General features: G+C 44.0%; 1 protein-coding gene and 1 pseudogene across 1 annotated transcript in view; one reads left to right on the top strand and one right to left on the bottom strand.

The window, feature by feature from the left end:
* Nucleotides 1-11797, bottom strand: part of LOC132476204 (interferon regulatory factor 6-like) — a 34204-nt pseudogene extending 22407 nt beyond the window's left edge.
* The window catches only part of UTP25 (UTP25 small subunit processome component), a 30891-nt gene continuing 20809 nt past the window's right edge, over nt 11702-21783 (top strand). The window contains exons 1-6 of the mRNA XM_060090918.1: nt 11702-11908; nt 13034-13073; nt 13778-14009; nt 16257-16427; nt 18790-18878; nt 20581-20991. Of these exons, the coding sequence (XP_059946901.1) occupies nt 11796-11908; nt 13034-13073; nt 13778-14009; nt 16257-16427; nt 18790-18878; nt 20581-20991 (1056 nt within the window). The 5' untranslated portion in view covers nt 11702-11795. The remainder of the gene's footprint in view (nt 11909-13033; nt 13074-13777; nt 14010-16256; nt 16428-18789; nt 18879-20580; nt 20992-21783) is intronic.

Here is a 21783-nt window from a genome sequence, read left to right on the forward strand (position 1 = left end):
TTTATTTTCAAGTCCATCGGGGGATTTTTCTTAAATTTAATCTTTAAAAGAGTCTTATCCAAGGTAAATGGATAAATTACCAGCTGGTAAATGGTGAGTAGGAAGCTGGCCAGGCCCAATCTGCCTGCTCCTGTGTCCTTTGCATTAGGTCATGGAGGGGAACCCAAGCTTTGGAATGTTAATCTTGCCCACGGGCCTGAAGTAATATCCCAGGATGTGAATGTGCATGACCATGTGTCTGTCCTGGGGGCGTGAAGAAGGCAAGATGCTCTGTCCTTGACCCTGACTGACTGAACCCAGGGGCTGGATCTGGAGGTTTAGGGGCCGGGGAACCTCTCTCTAAGTGCTTCAATGTCTGGAGGCCCCAAGAGTTTCGCTGTTTCAGAGCAGGCATGGCCAACTCCCAGTTGCTATTCTGCGCTGTGGAACGTGCCAGCTTGTCTTCCCTTCCCGCCCAGCCTGGGAAACCAGAGGCGTTTCTAGCTCAGTCCCAGACCCGTCCTGGTGGCCTGGATTCCACTGCCTAGGCAGAAAGCTCAGCTCAGCCCAGGGACCATTTCTCCCTGGGTTTTGTCACAGAGGAATTTCTATTCCAGCAGTTCAGGGCGATGGGGGTGGGTGGGTGGCCACGGGCTTCTTCTCCCTTAAGCTACAGAGTGGTGGGGTGCATATCAGTGTGTAGAGAAGGAAAGAGGGGAGGGAAGGGAAGCTTGAGACATTCCATCCCTGAGGTTGTTTCATCCCCAAATCCAAGGCAAATAAGGGAGTTGGGAAGGCTGGACTGTCTGCCCAGCAGCCCAGTCCTGAATCCCTGAAAGGAGGACTTTCTCGCATTCCTACAGGTGGGTGGGAAAGAGACCGGGTCTGGGCAGGTCTGGAGAGCACCTGTTCCCTGTGGCTTTGGGGGAACACGTCCCGACTCACTGAGCTCTCAGGTAGGAGTCTCTGGGTAGGAAGCCCAGCCTCTGATTGCGCAGGGGCTGTGTGTGTGTGTGTGTGTGTGTGTGTGTGTGTGCAACAAATAATTGTATAGTGCATCCATGTACTTTTTGCTTATCTGAAATTCAAGTTTAACTGAACTTATCTGGCAACCCCAATATAGGGGGCAGGACTTGGTTGAACTGGACTGAGGCTGACACTCCATCTCCCTGCCTCTCCAATTTCAGGGAGGCAAGGGTCAGTTTCTGGACACATAACCCTGCCTTGACCTGCTCCCCACCCTGAAGCAAGAGAATTCCTTGGGCATTGCCTGTCCCACACAGCTAGGGCCCCTCGGACTTCAGACTTCAGTTCTGAAACTCCAGAGACTTTCATGTCAACCGGTAATGCTCCGTCCTGGAGTCTCTTTGAAGATGAAAAGCTCTCCTGAGAACTGAAGTGCTCTGTTATTGTAATTAACATAATTAACAGCACTTTTGCTCATAGCCCTGTAGGAAACTGGGGGACTTTGCTTTTTGTAAGAAATACCTACCTGACTCTCCCAGGAGATGGCCAACCTCTTCTAATCCAATACGAGGGTAGATGTCCCTGCCAGCCCGTGTCTGCTCCCACCTACCCTGACTTAGCCTTGTCTTTTTATTTGTTCAGATGGTTTTTCACTACAACAAGGCACCCGGCTCTCCAGGCACAGTAGCCACCCTCTCCTGGGAGATGTCTGTGCCTTCTTGATGAATGGTAAAGCCTGGAGTAAAGCCTTTTGGTAAATGGTCTACCCTAGCTCTGGAACGGACAGAAGGGGTGCCAGCTGCTGCCATCTCACTTCTCAACCCAAATGCCCTGACCACTAGGAGCAAACTCTTCCTTAATGCCAGGAATCAGGTTGTTGCTATGTAGAGTGGCCATGTGGGAGGTATATAGCATTTCCTTCTGAAGGTAGCTGGTCATACAGTGGTAACCAGGGTAGCTAAAGGTCATGCCCAGGGGCCTTGTCCAGAGTCTGTTGTCTTAATTATTTATTTCTAGGAGTGCATCCTTCTGCTTTCACCAAGGAGGTGATCAACTCTTGCACAGGAAGAGCCAGAGCATTCCATTCCCTAAAGGTGTAGCATAGAGGAGATACTCAGCATTGCTAATTGGGTTGTGAAAAATTGATGTTTGTGATAGACCAAAGAAGCATGTCTGCCTCTCTCTGGATTCCCAGGGCTCTTAGCAGCTCTCTCTGGGTTTCCTGGCATACCTACTGTACGATTTTTATCTGGCCTGTTACGTGATTGTAAAAACTTACAGAAGTGTTCTATGTTGTTACTACTGGCAGTGCAAGGCCTCTGCCCAAACTGGCTGAAGGGTCAAGAACTTTAGACAGTTGACTCTGATGACAGCTAGAGGTTATAAAATTTCCCTGTCACCCCAAATCTGTCTTCAACACCTTGGTATTGTCCTACCCTAGATTCCCTTAGGAAATCACAAGAAGGAAAATTAGAGTCCTGGACCTCAGTAGAATGCGCTTTCAGGTCTTTATAGCCTGTTCCTCCCCCCACAACATACACACACACACACACACACACTCATCTGCGAGTGGCAGAGTCAACTCCTCCCCACCTTCCTATTTCATTCAGTTTAATTTAATAGGAACTTATGCTTAGACAGCAAATGATGCTCAACAACAATAATGGCTCACATTGAGCTTTGTAGATCTAGTCTCTTTGAGATTCAGAGTCACCAGAACATGTCAGATGAACTAGAGGGGTCCTGACAAGGCTCAATGACAGACAGTTGTGACAAGGCCACTGAAATGACCTTCACCGTAAGACAGTAGTGACCTAGGGCCTGGAGCCCATCATAGGGGTGAGTTGGCTCTGGGAACGGCATGATGCTGATGCTGAAGCCTCCTTCCAACCCACCTGCCTTGACACTATGGGTGTGCCAAGGGAAATGGCCATGCACTCATCAAGTGAAGAACTCGGACCCTAAAGAGCTATACCACTGGGAGCTAGTGGCATGCCTGAGACTGAGTATAACAAATTGGGGGGAGTTGGGGAAGGCACAGGGAGGGCTGGGGAGAATGTCTGCTCTTGCCCCATGGAGCACAGCCAGGCTTCAGCAGTGACTGCTGATGAATGTAACCAGGACTGACCCTTTGGACTGGGTCAACATCATTGAGAGACTTGGCCAAACCAGAAGGAAGACTGAACTCCTTGCTAATCTACTCATGGAGAAACTTGGTGTCTTAGTCCATTTGGGCTGCTATAACAAAGTACCATAGACTGGGTGGCTTATAAACAACAGATATTTATTTCTCACAGTTATGGAGGCTGGGAATTCCAAGAAGATTTGGTGCCTGGTGAAGACCAACTTCTAAGTTCTTAGAAGGCCATCTTCTTGCTGTGTCCTCCCATGGTGGAAGAGACGAGGTTGCTCTCTGGAGTCCTTTTCATAAGGGCACTAATCCCATTCATGAGGGCTCCACCCTCATGACCGAATCACTTGCCAGAGGCCCCAGCTCCTGCTACCATCACATTGGGGGTTAGGATTTTGACATATGAATTTGGCAATGGGGCGTGGGGACACAAATATTCAGTCCATTGTACTCAGTGTCGTTGGGATTCCAACTTTAAAAGAGACTTGGTCCCTTTAGTTAAAGGCTGAAGTACAGGGACAACTTTGAAGAGCAGTTATTCTTCAAATAATATATACCCTTTGAGGGAAATAAACCTTAACTATCTTTTCTAAGAGAAAAAGCTAGTGTTTTCTTCATTTTTGAATCAGGGCTACACAATTGTCTAATTTTATTTTCTTTTAATGAGTCTTCATGGTCTTTTTGTTTTGGGAAGAACAAACACTGGTTCCTGGGTATATTCCTGGCTGGTTGAAGAGAATGTCCTCCTTGGATCCCAGCTGACAGTGCTCAACACTTACCCATGCTGCCCTCATCTCTTTTCCTGCCTTGTTCCAGATACATTCACTGTCATCCACCCCAGCCATCAAAGAGACTACAGTACAGTTACTTTAGGATTGGAGGACACAATGATCCAAACATTCATCTGGCTCCAAAATCCCCTCTTCAGGCAGAGCTGGAGGAGTTCTAAGTCTGCAGAATGAAGGTAGTCCGCCTTCAACACTGACTTACAAGCAGCTTTGCAATCTGCCTTTGTGGAATTTTCAGTGCAAGAATTTATGGTAAACTCATGAAGGACATCTTTAGCTGCAAACTTTATTTCTAAAATTTTTAGTTCTAGTCAGAACAAATGCACAGAGAGGAAAACAAGGAGAAATAAAAACCACAAGAAGATGCTAGAAATCTTCTTCATGAGAAATGTATGGTTGTTCAATATGGGAAAGGCTGACATTCTTGGGGCTTCACTATCTGAATAAGAAAAGCTGCCCCCAAAATGCAAGGTAAATCAGCACCCAAGGAAAAAGATTAAGATCACTGAAGCCTCCCACACCAGATGTAACAGGCTGGGCAGTTAAGCCTGTGATGGGAGAACCACACCAGGGAGTGATTTGCTAACAGTCAAAAGTGGGAGAACATAGCAGCTGCTGTCAATGTGAGCTAAGAGGCAATTATAGATTCACTTTCATTCAAGATGGTAATTCTTAACTTCATTTTTTTAAATGTAGGACCGTAGTCTATATCCTGAGGATTTTTTCCCCTACTCCTTTTCTCCTAAAGAAAAGCATTCTCATAAACTGTCATGTAGGTTAACTGGTGGTGCTCAGAAAAGTCATGAATTTTATGGGCAAAGTGGCATGTAAAAGGTTAATGAGAAAAAAAAAACCATCACATTTAAGTCAGGCCATCGCAGGCTGGATTAATCACTCCACCTCTGTTCTCTCGGTGCATGGCTCTTACTTTCATTCAAAAATTTATCATGTTGTGATGTCATGGACAATCATCGGCTTCTAGGACTCCTCCTTCCCTCAGGGCTCTGAGCTCCCTGAGGCCAGGGCCTCTGTTTTATTCTTTCTCATAAACTCCCTTGCCACTCAATATATGCCCAGTGTACAGTAATGCGCAATCAGTGATTACTGAACAAATACCCTCCAGGTCCTATACTAGTTCCAGTGGCATATATGAAGTGTCAACTCATTTTGTACTTACTGTGAAGGAGATTTGCATCCAGATCCAACTGAGTCCAATACCCTCAGTCTTAAGCCCTTTGTAAACCTGCCTTTCCTGAGACGGATTGATCAGTAAATGGGAGAAGATATCAGCTTTCCTGCTCCCCAAATGGCTTCTCCTTCTCCATCACCTTGCTGGTTCTTCCTCATCCCCCCCAGCCCCTGAAATTTACAAGCCCCCAGGGTTCAGTTCTCAGGCTCCTTCTCTGTATTTACACGTCGTGATCTCATTCAGTCTCATTCATATGCTGACCACTCCCATTTGGGCATCCTGGACTCTCCCCTGAATCCCAGATGTACATGCATATTTGACTGCCTCCAGGACCTCTTCACTTAGATGTCTAATAGAAACCTCAAATTTAGTGTGTGATTTGAATGATCTTGACATTTTTTTTTATATACCAAAGTAATAAATGCTGTTTATGACTTCTTTAAGTTTACATAGTGCTCCAACATATTAATACCCTCTGAGCTTCAAAAAACCAAATACATTTACAGTAGTATTATCAGTCATCAAAATGACAGGGAAGGAAACTTTACCTTGTGAGAATGCACAAATGTTCTCATTAAGGCAGCATTGACCCAGACGATCATTTAGTATCTGTCAAGATGGATAAAAGGGTCTCTGAGCCACAGGAACGGAGGGAGAACAGAAGCAGTTAACAGCGATGGGGAGCAGGGCCCATTAGCTTGGCCCCTATGATCCCCTCATGTTGTATCCACGCCCCACACAGGAACTAGCATGGATGGCGTGGATTTCACAAAGTGAATTCACTCCAGTCTCAACTGAGAATAATTCTATCAGGAGAGACTTGAAAGACTAGTTTCAAGAAATGTTGAGAAGTGGGAGGAAGCCTTTGGTAAAAACAGGAAAAAGGTCTTCCCTGGTGGCGCGGTGGTTGAGAGTCCGCCTGCCGATGCAGGGGACGCGGGTTCGTGCCCCAGTCCGGGATGATCCCACGTGCCGTGAAGCGGCTGGGCCCGTGAGCCATGGCCGCTGAGCCTGCGTGTCCGGAGCCTGTGCTCCACAACGGGAGAGGCCACAACAGTGAGAGGCCCGTGTACAGGAAAACAAACAAACAAAAAAAAAAAACATGAAAAAGTCTCCAAAGTCTTTTGGAGGTGGGCAGCATCAGTAGCGAATCGGCTGCTCCAGGAAGGCGTCGGAAAGGAAGATTTAATGTCCTTGTCACCCGTACAGACATCACCGTGATTTTGCTGAAGTCCAAATCGGTTCACATAACCCCCTTGCTTGAAATCCTTTAAGGGTTCCTCACCTTACATGGGATTGGGCCTCAATGCCTCAGCAAGGCATGCAAGGCCTTTAGTGGGCTGAATCCTCACCTGTCCGTCTCTCCAACCTCTCTACTCCCAGCCACCCACCTCAGCAACAGGGTCCACAGACAGTTCTCCAAACACATCTTTCCACCTTGCTCATGCTATTCCCTCTCCCTGGAACCTTCTTTCCCAGGAAACCCTGACTCAGTGCATCCTCTGTGCAACTCCCCATGACCTTTCCTCTCTCCTCCACAGCAAGAGGAGCTTCTTTATCTTCTGGGTTCCTAAAACCCTTTGTAGATACCCTTCTAATCTAGCCCATGACAACATAATTATTTGTTAATTGCTTTGTCTCCCCCAACTAGACTATGAGGTCTTTCAAGGGGAAAGCCTGAGGTCTGAGCTTTTTAAATCATTAATGCCTAACATTATGACAGGAACATGGTAACTGTTTAGAAAATGTCTGATAAATGAATGAAGGTTTGCCTGCTAAGCCTCTGCCAGAAAAATGTGAAAAACAGAATGTAGTTACACCAACATTCCACTAGAGAGAGGGAGGTAAAACTTTATCCCCTCTAGAGTAGCATTTTAGCCTTGTTCTCAGTCAGATGAATATAATCTGATAAAATATTTCAGTTTTAGGCTAGGCCTAATATAAAACAACCTCTGATAAGCTTGAGGAAACATAATTATTACAGGTCACTCTATGCCAGGCTCTGGGTTTGACAATGGATAGTTCTTCTGGGTACAGATGAATAGAAAGTGTAGGCACTATATATAATAGTGTTTTACATTTTCAAGTTATGTAGAGTGCATTGAAATGCACTACAAAGCTTTTCTCTTTTCAGACATAATCTCGTTATCTAAAACATGCTCCACCTAGAAAGCTCATTGCTCCTTACACAATAAATGCTGTGGAATCCGATGACTACCCAGCTCTCTAGTTTCCTGTTGCCCTATATCCCTCATACCCTGTCTTGAACACACACACATGCTGTTCATGAAGTCAGCTGAAACAACTCATACTGCCTAAAATCTAGAACCTAGATTAATCTCAAGTTCAATACCGATGTTCAATGAACGTGACAGGCTGACAAACGCTCAAAGGCAGCAGGTGACCCTCTCCCCTGGCCCCCAACCCCCAGCAGCACCAAAACCCTGACTGAGCTGCTTCCTTAGCACCCAGCATCTATCAGTTTAGCATTTATCACAGTGTATCATAATAGTCTGCATACTTATCCATACCTGGATGAGGCTGAGAGCTCCTTGAAGAGGCTGGAATGGATCTTATTCTTTCCCCCAGCCTCAGCTACTAGCACAGCACCTGGCACATGGTGTTTCGTACATTTTTTTTAAATGAATAAACAAGCTCATTTCATTATACAGGTAGCGAGAGACTGATTTCTGCCAGCACTCTCAGGAAGATCTGGATGGCTTTGGGGTGTATACAGACATGTATGCATGCATGTGGTGGAGGAGACTGTCTGATTTGAGGCATCTAGGAGGAGACAGATGTGTGGGTGCACACACACCTTCCCCAGAATCTTCCCAAATCAGTAGCTGAGGTGTCGGAGCTTTCATAATTAGAGAGTCATACCTTTGGATTATTTATGGCTCCCTGTCAACATATCTTGAACACATGTGCCCTTGTTACCACTTATATTATCACATAAATTTCAAAACTCAAACTTCCCCAGCATCTGATCTGTATCCTCAAATTGTGCTCCTTCCCCACCTTCCCATTCCTGCTCTGTTGAGAATCTCAGATAGACTCCTGTTTACTTTCTGTGGTTTGTATTAGGACATAGTTTGTCTTTTCAAATACATCACTATATGTCAAATAAGCTCTTTCCAATCATGTACACCATAATATTTGCAAGGGATTAAAACACATCAATTTGTATAATTCCATGAGTTCATAATGATACTAAAAATTTAAAAAAAACTTGACTGGTCAACATTAGAAGATCCAGTGAATTGACTCCTTGTGTTGAAAATTAGTAAATGAAGGGAGAGAATCAAGCATTTCTTCTGCTTTTCCTATACAAACAGTACCACTGGGTAAGCAAAATTTAGGGGAAGGAAAAGCTTGCTTTCATAGAAATAGTCCAGCAAGTAAGTGAAGAAGAAATGATAGAATTAGAATATCACCTCATGATAGAATTAGAATGTGACCTCTAATGAATTCACGAATTTAGACATTGACTACCAATGACTGGTAACATCACAAAATGAAAGGCAACCAGACAGTATACGCCTCCTGATGGAAGTATAAAATATCAGCTATAATGAAATCTGATCAAAGTTCTAAATCCCACAATGTATTCGCGAGAAACACAGAGAACAGCAGAACATGTTCAACTAACAGTGTAAAAAAAAAAAAAAAGACGACATTTATGAGACAATCAGAAATCTGAATACTGACTGGTTACATGATGATATTAAATAATTGTTATCATCTTTTTTTTTTTTAGGTGAAATAGTGCCATTGTAGCTATGTTAAAGAAAGAACTCTTATCTTTTAGATATTTAGAAATAAATATTTACAGATAAAATAATACAATGTCTGGGATTTGCTTCAAAAATAATACAGGGGGGCCTCCCTGGTGGCGCAGTGGTTAAGAGTCCGCCTGCCGATGCAGGGGATACGGGTTCGTGCCCGGGTCTGGGAGGATCCCATATGCCGCGGAGCGGCTGGGCCCGTGAGCCATGGCCGCTGGGCCTGCGCATCCGGAGCCTGTGCTCCGCAACGGGAGAGGCCACAACAGTGAGAGGCCCACATACCGCAAAAAGAAAAAAAAAAAAAAATACAGGGGCGGGAGTTAGGGGTAGTGGGTGGGCATATAAATGAAACAAGATGGCCTTGCATTGAAGCCGAGGGATGGGAACATGGGAGTGTATTATACTGTTTTGTCTACTTTTGTATATACTTGAAATTGTCCAAAGAAAAAGTTTTTAATAAAGAAAAACGAACACTTTTCTGAATATTCTGACCATCTTGTCTTAAGGGACAGCCACCCCCCTCCCACCCCTTGAGATCGTTATCCTAGGGAGTCTCCCCAAATTGAAAATACCCAAGGAACATTAATTCATCAGCCTCTCTTTACAAACTAGTCTAAGAGATTATTTCCTGGATTGTTTTTACCCCTGAAAATACTGAGTCCCTGAGGGCAAAGGGCAAAGAAAACCCTGCAGGAGGGAAAAGGAAGGGCTGAGCGTGAGAAGAAGAAAGGGAAGAACAAACTTTGCCTTTATTACAATTTTACCAGGGCCTTCACTAGTTGGCACATGCATCTTCTTTGTGTGGGTTTTACTAAGAGAACTTTCACTGGAGGCATGAAAAATATGTTGAAATTCCGAACTCTCAGGTTAAAATTTCACAAGGCATCCCCTTTTATGTTGTCAAAGGCTAATATAAATATTTTCAGAAGCGGGCTCAGTGAGCCAATGATGAGACCACTTGGGTGGAGCTAGGGCACAGTTGTGTCTGAACCTGGGAACAGTCTAGACCTGTCCATAGGACTACAATGCCATGGAAAGCAGGAGAGAGTAAAGAGTCACATCAAGTGCTCAAGAGTATAGCTTTTTAGAGCAGATCTCTGGAAGAACACCAAGAAACTGGTTGCCTCTGGGGAGGGAAGCTGGGGCACTTGGAATAGGGTGGGAGGAGACAAAACATTGTATGACTGTATTGTCATAGCCAGGTTATACTGTGGTTAGTGCCTTAGTATGTATGATGACATTTGCAAGCAGCCTTTTGTTTACGTAAGTGACTGTACTTTTTATGTTGAAATGAGACAGAAGACAGATGTGTGTTTGTTTCTCGGTTCCTTGGCTGGGCCACCTGCTGGCACTACCTGCTGTTTGCATATTTTCTTGATCCTCCCTCCCCTTGCCTCCCTCCCCCACCCTAAGCTCCCAGAATCTAATTAGGAGTAGATGGTCCCCAGAACGACAAAACTAGGATTTGAATAGTTGTAGTGCGACTTGTATAGGTGTGACATAGTATTGGACAAAGGTCAAATTCTCTCACAGACGCTCCTCGAATAGCAGAGCCAGTGAACACTGGCTTTGATGGCTCCTATTTTACCTTAAATATTCAGGTGAATTCTGTGGTTTATGATTGACATTGTAAGTTACTATTAGAAACAAAGTGTCTCTGTGTTTATCCTGTGGTTTTTGTTTTGTTTTGTTTTTTCGGTACGCGGGCCTCTCACTGTTGTGGCCTCTCCCATTGCGGAGCCCAGGCTCTAAACGCGCAGGCTCAGCGGCCATGGCTCACGGGCTTAGCCACTCTGTGGCATGTGGGATCTTCCCAGACCTGGGGCACAAACCCGTGTCCCCTGCATCGGCAGGCGGACTCTCAACCACTGCGCCACCAGGGAAGCCCTATCCTGTGGTTTTTAAGTATCCCTGCACACTCTGCCTGTCTCTAGAGTATTAAGTCCAGTTGTGCTGTTTTTACCTCTTTGTTTATTGAGGTTATTATTTACTTGCATTAAAACGTGCCAATTTTAAAGGTACAGTTTGATTAATTTTGGTAATTGTATACAAGGTGTAACCACCACCACGATCCAGATATAGAAAAGTTACTTACCCTTTAAAAGTTTTCCATCCCAATTTGCCCCAATTCAGTTTTGAGACACTTGATTGAGTTTTACTGCTTTCTCTAACATCGACTCTCCGGGTGATTTAGGAAAGTCACTTTACCTCTCTGGATGTGTTTTTGCTTTTATAACATGAAAAATGCCAGAACAGATTTGTTACCAAGGGCCCTTGCAATCCTTTCAGAATATGAGGGGGTAGGGTAAGGGCGGGAATCTCAGCCTTGCGTCCCCATGCTTCACATAGCACACTCATGTGGCAGATCCTAGTGGGAAAAGCCTGTGGTCGCATCAGAGAGAATTAGGTTTCCATCTCCTCCCTTGCTAGTGTGTATATAACCTTTTGTAAGCATCAGCTTTCTCATCTCCAATATCAGGTTTATTAACAAGGCCTATTTGTTTACTATTGTGAGGATGAATTGAGATGCACCGGCAGCCTTAAATGTTAGTTGGTATTTGTATTATGGCATAATATAAAGGCACTGCATTCAACCATCTCAGTTACTACACGTTTATGCAGGCTGATTCTCACAACCAAAACAGACGCACAAAGTACACCCACCCATTTACCCACGTGGGGAAGCCCGAAGCCTGCCTCCCTGCCTTCCTTACGGGGCTCAGAGAAAAGCTGCGCAGGCGTGCACGTGCTTCCAAAGAGCCTCGCTAGGGGGCGGAATGGGAAATAGGAAGTTCTAACGCCTGTCGTACAAGCGCGACGTAAAGCGGGTCTGCTTTATGGCACCCTGCTTCCGCCGTAAAGCGCCGTTGGCAATCCCGCGTGAGTGGGTTGACGAGACTACTTCCAGGTGAAAAACGCGATTCTTGGCGGTTGGCTGACTTGCCGTCTTCCCCATGGGCAAACGCGGGAGCCGGAGCCGGAGCCAGAGCCAGCTGCTCAACTCCCTAACTAAAAAGCAGAAGAAGCATCTAAGGGATTTCGGCGAGGAGCATCCCTTTTATGACAGGTATGGAGAGGCAAGGCTGGGACCGGCGCTGCCGGCGTCCTTTCCCGGTGGGAGCCCGCGTGTCCCCGCGTTTGGTCCGCCGGTACCCCGGGGGTAGTGACAGGGCAGCTCCCGCCGCGTCCCACGCTGCCCCGGCGCCGGCCTAGCTCGCCCGGGGATCCTGGTGGCTTCCCGCCTGAGATGGGGTTCTTCACCGGTCTTTCTACCTTTTGTTGAGGCTGTAGTTTTATGCTAGACGGCACGCCTCCTATGTGGCGACTGGGCAGAGATTTTATAAGCTTGTTTTCGTTTTATATGCTTTTAAAGAATTGCTTGGGGGCTTCCCTGGTGGCGCAGTGGTTAAGAATCCGCCTGCCAACGGAGGAGACAGGGGTTCGAGCCCCGGTCCGGGAAGATCCCACATGCCGCGGTGCAAGTAAGCCCGTGCGCCACAACTGTTGAGCGAGCCTGCACTCTAGAGCCCGCGAGCCACAACTACTGAGCCAGGGTGGTGCAACTACTGATGCCCGCGAGCCTAGAGCCCCTGCTCCGCAACAAGAGAAGCCACCGCTCGCCGCAACTAGAGAAAACCCGGGCGCAGCAACGAAGACCCATAGCAGGCAAAAATAAATAAATTAAATAAGTTAAAAAAAATAAACAAAGAATTGCTTGGGACCCTCGACATCACCTATCTATTCAATGACCATGAGGAAACTAATGTTTGGGTAGTTGTGGGTTCCTCTATAAGTGTCCAGACTCTCAGTGATGATCTTAGTGCTCATCCCACCCCTTTGGGCTGCTTTATCAACCGTTAGAGGGATAGTCTACTTAAGAAATTTGCTAGAAAAGGTGAACCCCGAGGGCTTTTATTTGCCAAAATTTCCTATCTTCTGGATGAGAGCCTGTTACTGTGTGACTGTAGTATTTGTCATGTTGTCTTGTTAGACTTTTTCATTTGTCTATTATTATCTATTTGACATATCCTTACAAAACCTGTCCAAATGCATATGGAGTTTTTACTTGACAATCGATATAATGTATTTATAACGGTATAGCCTGCCATGTTCATTTAAAGTTGTATCATTAGACTTTTCCTAATTGCTACATACTAGTAGTTAAAGTTTAACATTGCCTGTTTCTTCTCAGGGTTTCCAGAAAGGAAGCAAAACCACAGACTTGTCAACTGGTAATGCTTTATACCTTCTTTATGATAGTAGATTCTGGACTGTTACTTTTAAGATTATATATGGTAATAAAGTTTGGCTACATTTCCACTCTTTTTGATTTTAGATGTAAGCTATATTTTAGTAATATTGCTTAGTTTTAAGTGCAGATGTCTGTTAAAATGCCATTGTGATAACTAATGTAGTATAGAGTATGAAACTGTCCTGAGAGAGTAGCCTGTTAGAACCTGTTAAGGAGGCTTACCAGAGGGCTCTTGGTGAATCCTAAGAGGGAATGTCTTGTTTGCTTAACATAAAATAGAGTGCAAAATCATCAAAGGTCTTATTTCATTACCACAGATTCAGAAATAAAGTACACTTTTTTGTTGTAAGTTTTCCTGTTGCTCCTTTAAAGGTGCCAAATGTCTGACACATAGGTTAGATCGCCTTATAACCTAAAGCTCTGTGTGTTTAGTTTGCTGTCTTCCCATGTGGAACATTAGCAGTTCAAAGAAGAGGAAGAGCTTCTAGAATCATAGCTAGATTAGCTGTTTTAAACAAATTCGGTGCTAGGTTTGGTTGAATAGATAGGATTGCATATTTGCAGAAAAGCTAGTTTTTATTTAGAAAAGTCTGAACTTGGTTCCACTGTGGGCCTGATGATAGTCGTGGGGTAGCAACAAGAACAATATAATTTTTGTTTTAAAAATCCCCATTTTCCTTTTAGTCAGAGAGTTTAGATACTTCAAGTTCTGAAAGTGAAGCAGAGAGTGAACCAGAACAAGTTTCTGGTTACAACAGACTACTTGCCACGTTAAAGGATGTTTCCAAGGAAGATGAGGAGGAGAACGAGGAAGAAGACAGTGTTATAGATGCGACAGAAATGAATCTTGAAGATGGCGATAGTGACGACATTGTGGAGGAAGAGATGGCAGTAGAGTCTACTGACATGCAGAAGAGTAAGTGTCTTTGATGTGGGTTTATCATCTTTGCAGGGACCACAGACAGATTGCCCCAGGGGCAGGGTGCCTTGTACCATAGAGCTGGGTGAAAGCACATGGATTCAAAGCAGAGATTCTTAACATTGTTGGGCTCTGTGATATCTTCAAGAATCTAATGAAAACACAGGACCCTCTGGCCATAAAAATGCAGAAATGACATTTTTGCTTATGATTTCCAGGATTTCATCAATCCTACTTCAAATTCCCCTGATTGAGAGGAAAGGGAACATAATTCTGTTTTTGTAATGGTCTCAATTTATGAAAGAGATGATTGTTCCTGCCTTAGAGGAACCAAGTTTAATGGAAGATAGACATAAAATATACAAAACTTTTCAAGCATTAAATCTGAATGGAACCGATAAATATAAGGTGTTAAAGAGATGCAAAGTGGTCACATGCTGCCAGGGTAAATGAGGGGAGGCTTTAGAGAAGAGCTGGGATTGAAAGCTTAAAGGAACTGTGTCTCACTCAGACATCTAGGTGACTTTTTTTTAAAAATTATTATTAATTTATTTAGTTTTGGCTGCATTGTGTCTTTGTTGCAGTGCGCCGGCTTCTCACTGTGGTGGCTTCTCGTTGTGGAGCATGGGCTCTAGGCACGTGGGCTTCAGTAATTGTGGCACACGGGCTCAGTAGTTGTGGCTCGTGGGCTCTAGAGCACAGGCTCTGTAGTTGTGGCGCACGGGCTTAGTTGCTCTGCGGCATGTGGGATCTTCCCAGACTAGGGCTTGAACCCACATCCCCTGCATTAGCAGGCGAATTCTTAACCACTGTGCCACCAGGGAAGTCCCCATAGGTGACTTTTTAATTTATCTTTAAAATCAACTTGATTGAAGTATGAATTACATTCAACAAGGTGTACCCATTTTAAGTATGTAATTTGATAAGTTTTTAAAAATGTGTATATCTATATTGTCACCGCCAAAGTCAAGATACAGAACACTTCCAATACCTACAAAAAGTTCCTTTTTGTCCTTTTACAGTCAGTTTCCCAGGCCTGGCATCAGGCAACCACTGACATGCTTTCTTTCACTATGTATTAGTGTTTTCTATTCTAGAAATTCATATGAATGGAAGCATACAATAAGTACCCTTTTGCATGTGGCTTCTTTGGCTCCTGATGTTGTTTTGACTCATCCGTGTAGTTCATATTAGTAATTCATTTCTTTTTATTACTGGAATAGTAGTCCATTGTCTGAATACATCTGGGTAACTTTTTATATTCTATTATCTTTTTTTTTTTTTTTTTTTTTTTTTCCTTCGGTATGCGGGCCTCTCACTGCTGTGGCCTCCCCCGTTGCGGAGCACAGGCTCCGGACGCGCAGGCTCCGGACGCGCAGGCCCAGCGGCCATGGCTCACGGGCCCAGCCGCTCCGCGGCACATGGGATCCTCCCAGACCGGGGCACGAACCCGCATCCCCTGCATCGGCAGGCGGACTCTCAACCACTTGCGCCACCAGGGAGGCCCTATATTCTATTATCTTAATGCCTATTTGCCTTACTGTATTTTTTTCTATACTTTAGTGTTTCACACACCATTCTTAGTATTTTCATTCATCACTTGTACTCGGATAAAAAAAACCATTGCCTCAGACTTAGGGATTTTTTTGTTTAATTTTGTTGGTTTTCCAGTTTTCTTTCATGTTTTAGGTTTTTTAAAATGAAAAGTTTGGTTTTTTTAATTATAAAAATAATATATATTTACTGTAAAAATTTAAGAGGGTAATATAGTTCACGTATATCTCCTCCACCCTGGGATGAACACCTTTAACATTTTATAGAACCTTCCAGACTACTTTTTTATAGATATATGAGTGAATATATATTTGTGTGTATGTGCATAATGGTCTCATACATTTCTGTAAGTTACTTTTTCTTTAATAATATAACGTGTGTAACTCTGGGTTCACATTAGCTTAATCACATAGTATTCCATTGTCAATAATATGTGGTAATTTAATTAGTACCCCTTCGATAGAAATGACGAAATCATTTTTTCTAGTTATTTGTTATATCAACGCTGATTTGAACATCTTTACATGTACCGGGTCAGCAGTCAAGCTCAATTTTGAAACTTATGTCTTCTACCTGAATTTGCTTAAAAGTAAATGATAGCCTAAGGAATTAGATTTCATTTGTCAACAGAAGTGTAATTATATTTATGAGTAGTAAATAATTTCACAAAATGTTTTATCAAAACTGCAGATGCGGCCTTACCTGCTAACCCTAAGGGAAAAGATGGGCATGGGCCACCTGGCACATCAGAGGAATCCCCAGAGGAGTTTACAGATGCAAAACATGAGTCACTCTTCAGCCTAGAAACCAACTTTCTCAAAGAGGAAAGAGGAGGCAACTGTTCTCTGAAAGCATCACAAGGTCAGAGCACAGCTCATGTTGTTTGAATTCAGCTGGTGCTTAGTATGGGTGGTTGTGGTCTAATACCTGTTAAATCTCCTGTTATTGGAATGAGCAGTAATAAAAACAGATAGTTTAGCAGCTAGATGTAGAGCTGGAAAGAAATGCTTCTCCGAGATCTTTTGTGTTTTTCAGGGTTAGGCAGTGTTGCGAGTGGGCGCGGCTGTTCATGAGGACAAACAGTTGAACAATGATAGCAGGGAAGGCCAGTTCCTCAAAGCTCACGATCCACAGCTGGGGTCAGGGGAAGACCTCTGATTTTTTTCCCCAAGCAGGGAAGGGAGAGAAAGAGGAGAAAAGTACTTTGCATTTTTCTCTCTATCCTTCACTTGCTCTTCCTTACTGGAGCAGTAATTTTACAGATTTGTGAGACCTGGCAGTGGCTAATCTGATTGGTCCTTATTACCAGGAAGCACCTCAGAAGCCAGAAAGCTCCACCCTGTCTCCCCAGTCTCTCTCTTTATTTTTGGCTGCATTGGGTCTTTGTGGCAGTGCGTGGGCTTCTCACTGTGGTGGCTTCTCTTGTTGTGGAGCGCAGGCTCTAGGCACGCGGGCTTCAGCAGTTGTGACATGCAGGCTCAGCAGTTGTGACACACGGGCTCAGTAGCTGTGGCTCGCTGGCTCTAGAGCTCAGGCTCTGTAGTTGTGGCACATGGGCTTAGTTGCTCCGTGGCATTGGCAGGCGGATTCTTTTTTTTTTTTTGCAGTTCGCGGGCCTCCCACTGTTGTGGCCTCTCCCGTTGCGGAGCACAGGCTCTGGACGCGCAGGCTCAGTGGCCATGGCTCACAGGCCCAGCTGCTCTATGGCATGTGGGATCTTCCCAGACCGGGGCACGAACCCATGTCCCCTGCATCGGCAGGTGGACTCTCAACCACTGCGCCACCAGGGAAGCCCGGCAGGTGGATTCTTAACCACTGTGCCCCTGGGGAAGTCCCCATAGGCGACTTTTTAATTTAACTTTAAAATCAACTTTATTGAGGTATGAATTACATTCAACAAGGTGTACCCATTTTAAGTATATAATTCGATAAGTTTTGACAAATATGTATATTTATATTGTCATCGCCAAAGTCAAGATACAGAACACTGGGCCATGCCTCTGTCCCCATGACTGTTACTTAGACAAGCCTGTGGTAGGCTGAGGCAGGGCTCTGCTGTCTCTCAGGTCCTGTGTCTTAGCCTGTGCCTGGGTGGGCACATCAGGTTGGTCTCATTCTGGGTCCTGACTGCCTCTTTTGGTCCCAGTGCCATTCTTCAACCAGCTGTGCCACTGAAGTTGAAATTTTAATCCTCATTTGGTTCTGTTAGCTATTCTAGACAAGAGGAAGAAGTAGCAGGTAGAATTTGGGCAAAAACCGCGTTCTGAACTCAAAAAAAGTTAAAAAAAACACAAAAACCCTGGAGGAAACATTAGGAGGCTTGACTGTCCTAAAGTTTCTCTGGTTGTTTGGTCTGTACTGATATATTATCACCTAGAATTCTTATTTCCTGTTGTTCACCTTTATCTTAGGTCTTAATATAAGGTGCACTGCATTTGAAGTTTTACTACCTGGGTCTTTGAATGGGTCATTTAACTTTGCTTCTTACATGAGTGGGGCTGGAAGAGAAGGTTGGGTGGCCAGTGCAGAGCACTGACCCTGCCATTTTGATCATTTGTTCACCTCAGTTGAGTGTTGAGCATTTACATTTGTCTTCCAGTGCAGGTTAAATCAGACATGGAACCTGCCCTCAGGGATCCTGCAGTCTAGTTAGGTGAGGTAGGACATGCACATATATGTGTTGGTGTGGGTAACTGAGGGCAGGGTGGGGCGCTTGAGAGAAAGTGATGACTGTCTATAGGGGACCAGAGATGGCTTCTTTGGAGCCAGAACTGTGCCTGACACAGTAGGCTCTTGGGAAATAGTTACTTATTGTGAGTCAGGGGGTAACATTCAACGGATACTATTTGGATATATAGAAATGCGGTGAACAAGAGGATAGAATTTTCAGTTAAAGGAAGGAAAGCCACAGTGGCAGAAGAATTTGAGAGCCATGTAATTCATAAATTACATTAGAGAGGTAGATTAGAGGTGTATGTTGAATTTTAGACCGAGAAGTTTCTTCAGAGGTTTTTGAGGTGGGGAATAATGTGATTAAAGAAATGCTTTAGGGAGCTGGACCTGTCAGAAACTTTTAAGCTCTGGACTGGGATAAATGATGGGGAAAGTTGATGGGGAAAAAGATGAGTTAACATCATGAAAACAGGATGTCATTCACAGGGGAAGACTGGAAAATCACTGTCATTTGCCCTAAGTGTTCTAATATTCTTTATTTCTGAATTAGATCCATTTGCACAACATGTAAACAAAGAACTGAAAGAAAAAGAAATCCAGGCTGTTGCCACAAATCCCAAAACTACCCACCAGCTAAAAGTAAGCATTGTTCCATCATCACAGTTACAAATGGAGAAAAGCAGTGGTCTTGGGTTTTAGTGGTCTCCCTGAATGTATGATACACACCCGTGGCAGATGGCTTGATAGGGAGCAAGATAGAGGAAGACTGGGAGAGCCCAGTAAGGCACAGGCATAGCTAGAAAAGGCACTGGGAAGCTGGAAGGTGGGGACCAATAAGATAAGAATGCTTTGGAGACAGGTACACCAGGGTTTAGACCAACGTCTGCAAGGGGCTATCCCATGACCTAAGGCAAGTTAATCTACCTTTTTAATCTTCACTGTTCTCATCTGTTAGAGGGGGACAGTAATGCCTGCATCAAAATAAAGTAATTTAGTTTACTGGAAGATATGTACGAAGTGTTCAGTCAAACAGTAGCTACTGCTGTTCATTTGTTTGAAATATCTGAGATAAGTTCACACCTAAATTATTCAGTATGGAGCAGTTTTTGCTTCTTTTTTTGGTGATTTTTTTTTTCACCACTGATGCTATTCATAAGAATTGGTCATCCTTGTTTCATTGAAATTTTTATTGAGATAATAATTATAGATGCAGTTGTAAGAAATAATACAAAGGTATCCCATGTGCCCTTTGCCCGGTTTCCCCCAATGGTAGCATCTTACAAAACTGTAGTACAATATCACAAGTAGGGAATTTCCACTGATACAACCTACCTGTCTTATTCAGATTTCCTCACTTTTGCTCCTGCTCCTTTGTGTTATTTAGTTCTATACTGTTTTATCACGTGTAGGTTGCCCTGGCCACCACCACAGTCAACATACAGAGCATTTCCAGCACCATCAAGATCCCTCCTCTTCCCTGGTGCCATTTTATAACCACACCCACCTCCCTCCCCCCATTCCTAACCCTTGGTAACCACTAATCTGTTCTCCATTTCTATAATTTTGTTATTTCAAAAGCGTTATATAAATAAAATCATACAGGTTGGCTTTTTTCACGCAGCATAATTCCTTGGAGATTCATCCCAGTTGTTGGCATATATCAATAGTTAATTCTTTTTTATTGCAGAGGTCATCCTTTCTTTATTGCTAAGATCAGCAGTTTTGTTACAGTGCAAAAATTCCCAGACTGGTGTTCCACAAAATATTATTCTTTACGATTCTAATACATGTCTCCAAAAAGAAAAAAAAAATCCAAAACAACAACAAAAACCTTGTTCCATGTCCAAGTAAATTTGGAAAACTGGGTCAAACAAAGTGGAACGGAGTCCTTGCTACAGGACTCAGCAGAACCTTAGTGTCCGATCTGCATGTGACTCTCCCTGAGGGGGATTAGGTTTTGTGGTGGTTACCGAAGTTATTTGACTGTTGGGCCCCCTTTTCTTTTGTCTAGAGTAAATTTTGACTTCCTACAGTGTGGTCCACAGGACAGTTTGTGACCCACTGATCTAGTGAAGAGCTCACAAGGTTTCTAAAGTCAGAAACCTGGGGCTCTAACCCTTAGCTCTGTTCTCCTCTGTTTGTCTGAATCCTATAACCTCTGAACCTCAGCATTTCCTAAACTGCAAGAAGAGCATTATAGTGTTTAGCTTGTAAGGTTGTTGTGAGGATAAAGTGAGAGGATCTGTAAGTTGTGAAAGGCCTTGGTAAATTATAAAGCACTATATGAATGTAAGGTACTATAATTCATTTCTAACTTAGTTCTTGATCATTTCTCCCACAGTGGCCCATCCTGGGCCAGCTTGTCTTTTCATCCAGGTTTCAACAGTTGGAAACCTTTAAACCCGCAAAGGACATTGACTTAAAGTCACTTCATCTCCAGAAGCCTCTGGAATCCACCTGGATCAAGACCAACAGCCAGTTCCTCTCTGGTCCCCCAAATTCAAGTAGCCCCTTCACACCCCTCCAGAAAGAGCTCTTCTTAATTATGAATTCTTACCGGGACCTGTTCTACCCAGAAAGGACTGCCCTGAAGAAAGGGGAAGAGATCCGCCATGTGTACTGCCTGCATGTGATAAATCACGTTCTCAAAGCCAATGCCCGGGTGCTTGCCAACAACAGCAGATGCCGAAGCCAGAAACTTGGGTTGGGTGATGATGATGACTTCAGGGACCAAGGGCTAACGAGGCCCAAGGTGAGTGGCAGCAGCAGAACTTTGCCCTCAAGGAGGCTGTAAGGCTCTAACATATGGGTCCTGGCACTTAGCAGGTTCTCAGATGGTTTAATGATTGGAATAATGAATGAGTCCAAGAATGAGCATATTAGATGGGCCAGGTAATGTCACAGCAGTGCTGCAGACAGCTCAGTGGACTGTCTCTAACAGCAGATGTAACTGGAAAGTGGAGTAGGAGGTACCTCCATGATAATTCTCTCCTTAAAGATAAACCCTGATCCTACATAAGTAACACTCCACTATAAATCTCTTCTTTGTGATTGTCAGAGCTGGATGGGACCTTAAGGAGCCTTTTATTCAGTCCCTACATATTACACCTGTGGACAGAGACCCAGATTTGTACAGGACCTTGCTAAAGAGAACCAGGGAAAAAGTAGCAGAGACAGGACTAGAACCAAGTATTCTCTTCACTAAGCCACATAAATATGTAAACCTTGGAAAACAAAATCCCTGTTTTTGCATTGTATCCTTATTACTGCTTAAAGTGATGATTACATTTATGTGGCTCATAAGCCTAAGCTCCAGTGGATTGGGAGCTTAGATCGTTTAATTCTGTCTACATTTTTCATGATGTCCTGGAGCTAGATACTGTGCCACCCATACCCCCTTACCCCTTAGCCTCTGTGTCTGTATTGAAGAAGCCTCATCTTCTTAGATTCTTCTCATTGGGCTTAATAGGATTTTAGGATTTTAATACTGATATGGCTCTTAGAGATTTCTTAGTCCAACCCTCTTGTTTGATAGTTGGGGAAA

Source organism: Mesoplodon densirostris, chromosome 2 (genome assembly GCF_025265405.1).
Source record: "Mesoplodon densirostris isolate mMesDen1 chromosome 2, mMesDen1 primary haplotype, whole genome shotgun sequence".
NCBI lineage: Eukaryota > Metazoa > Chordata > Mammalia > Artiodactyla > Ziphiidae > Mesoplodon > Mesoplodon densirostris.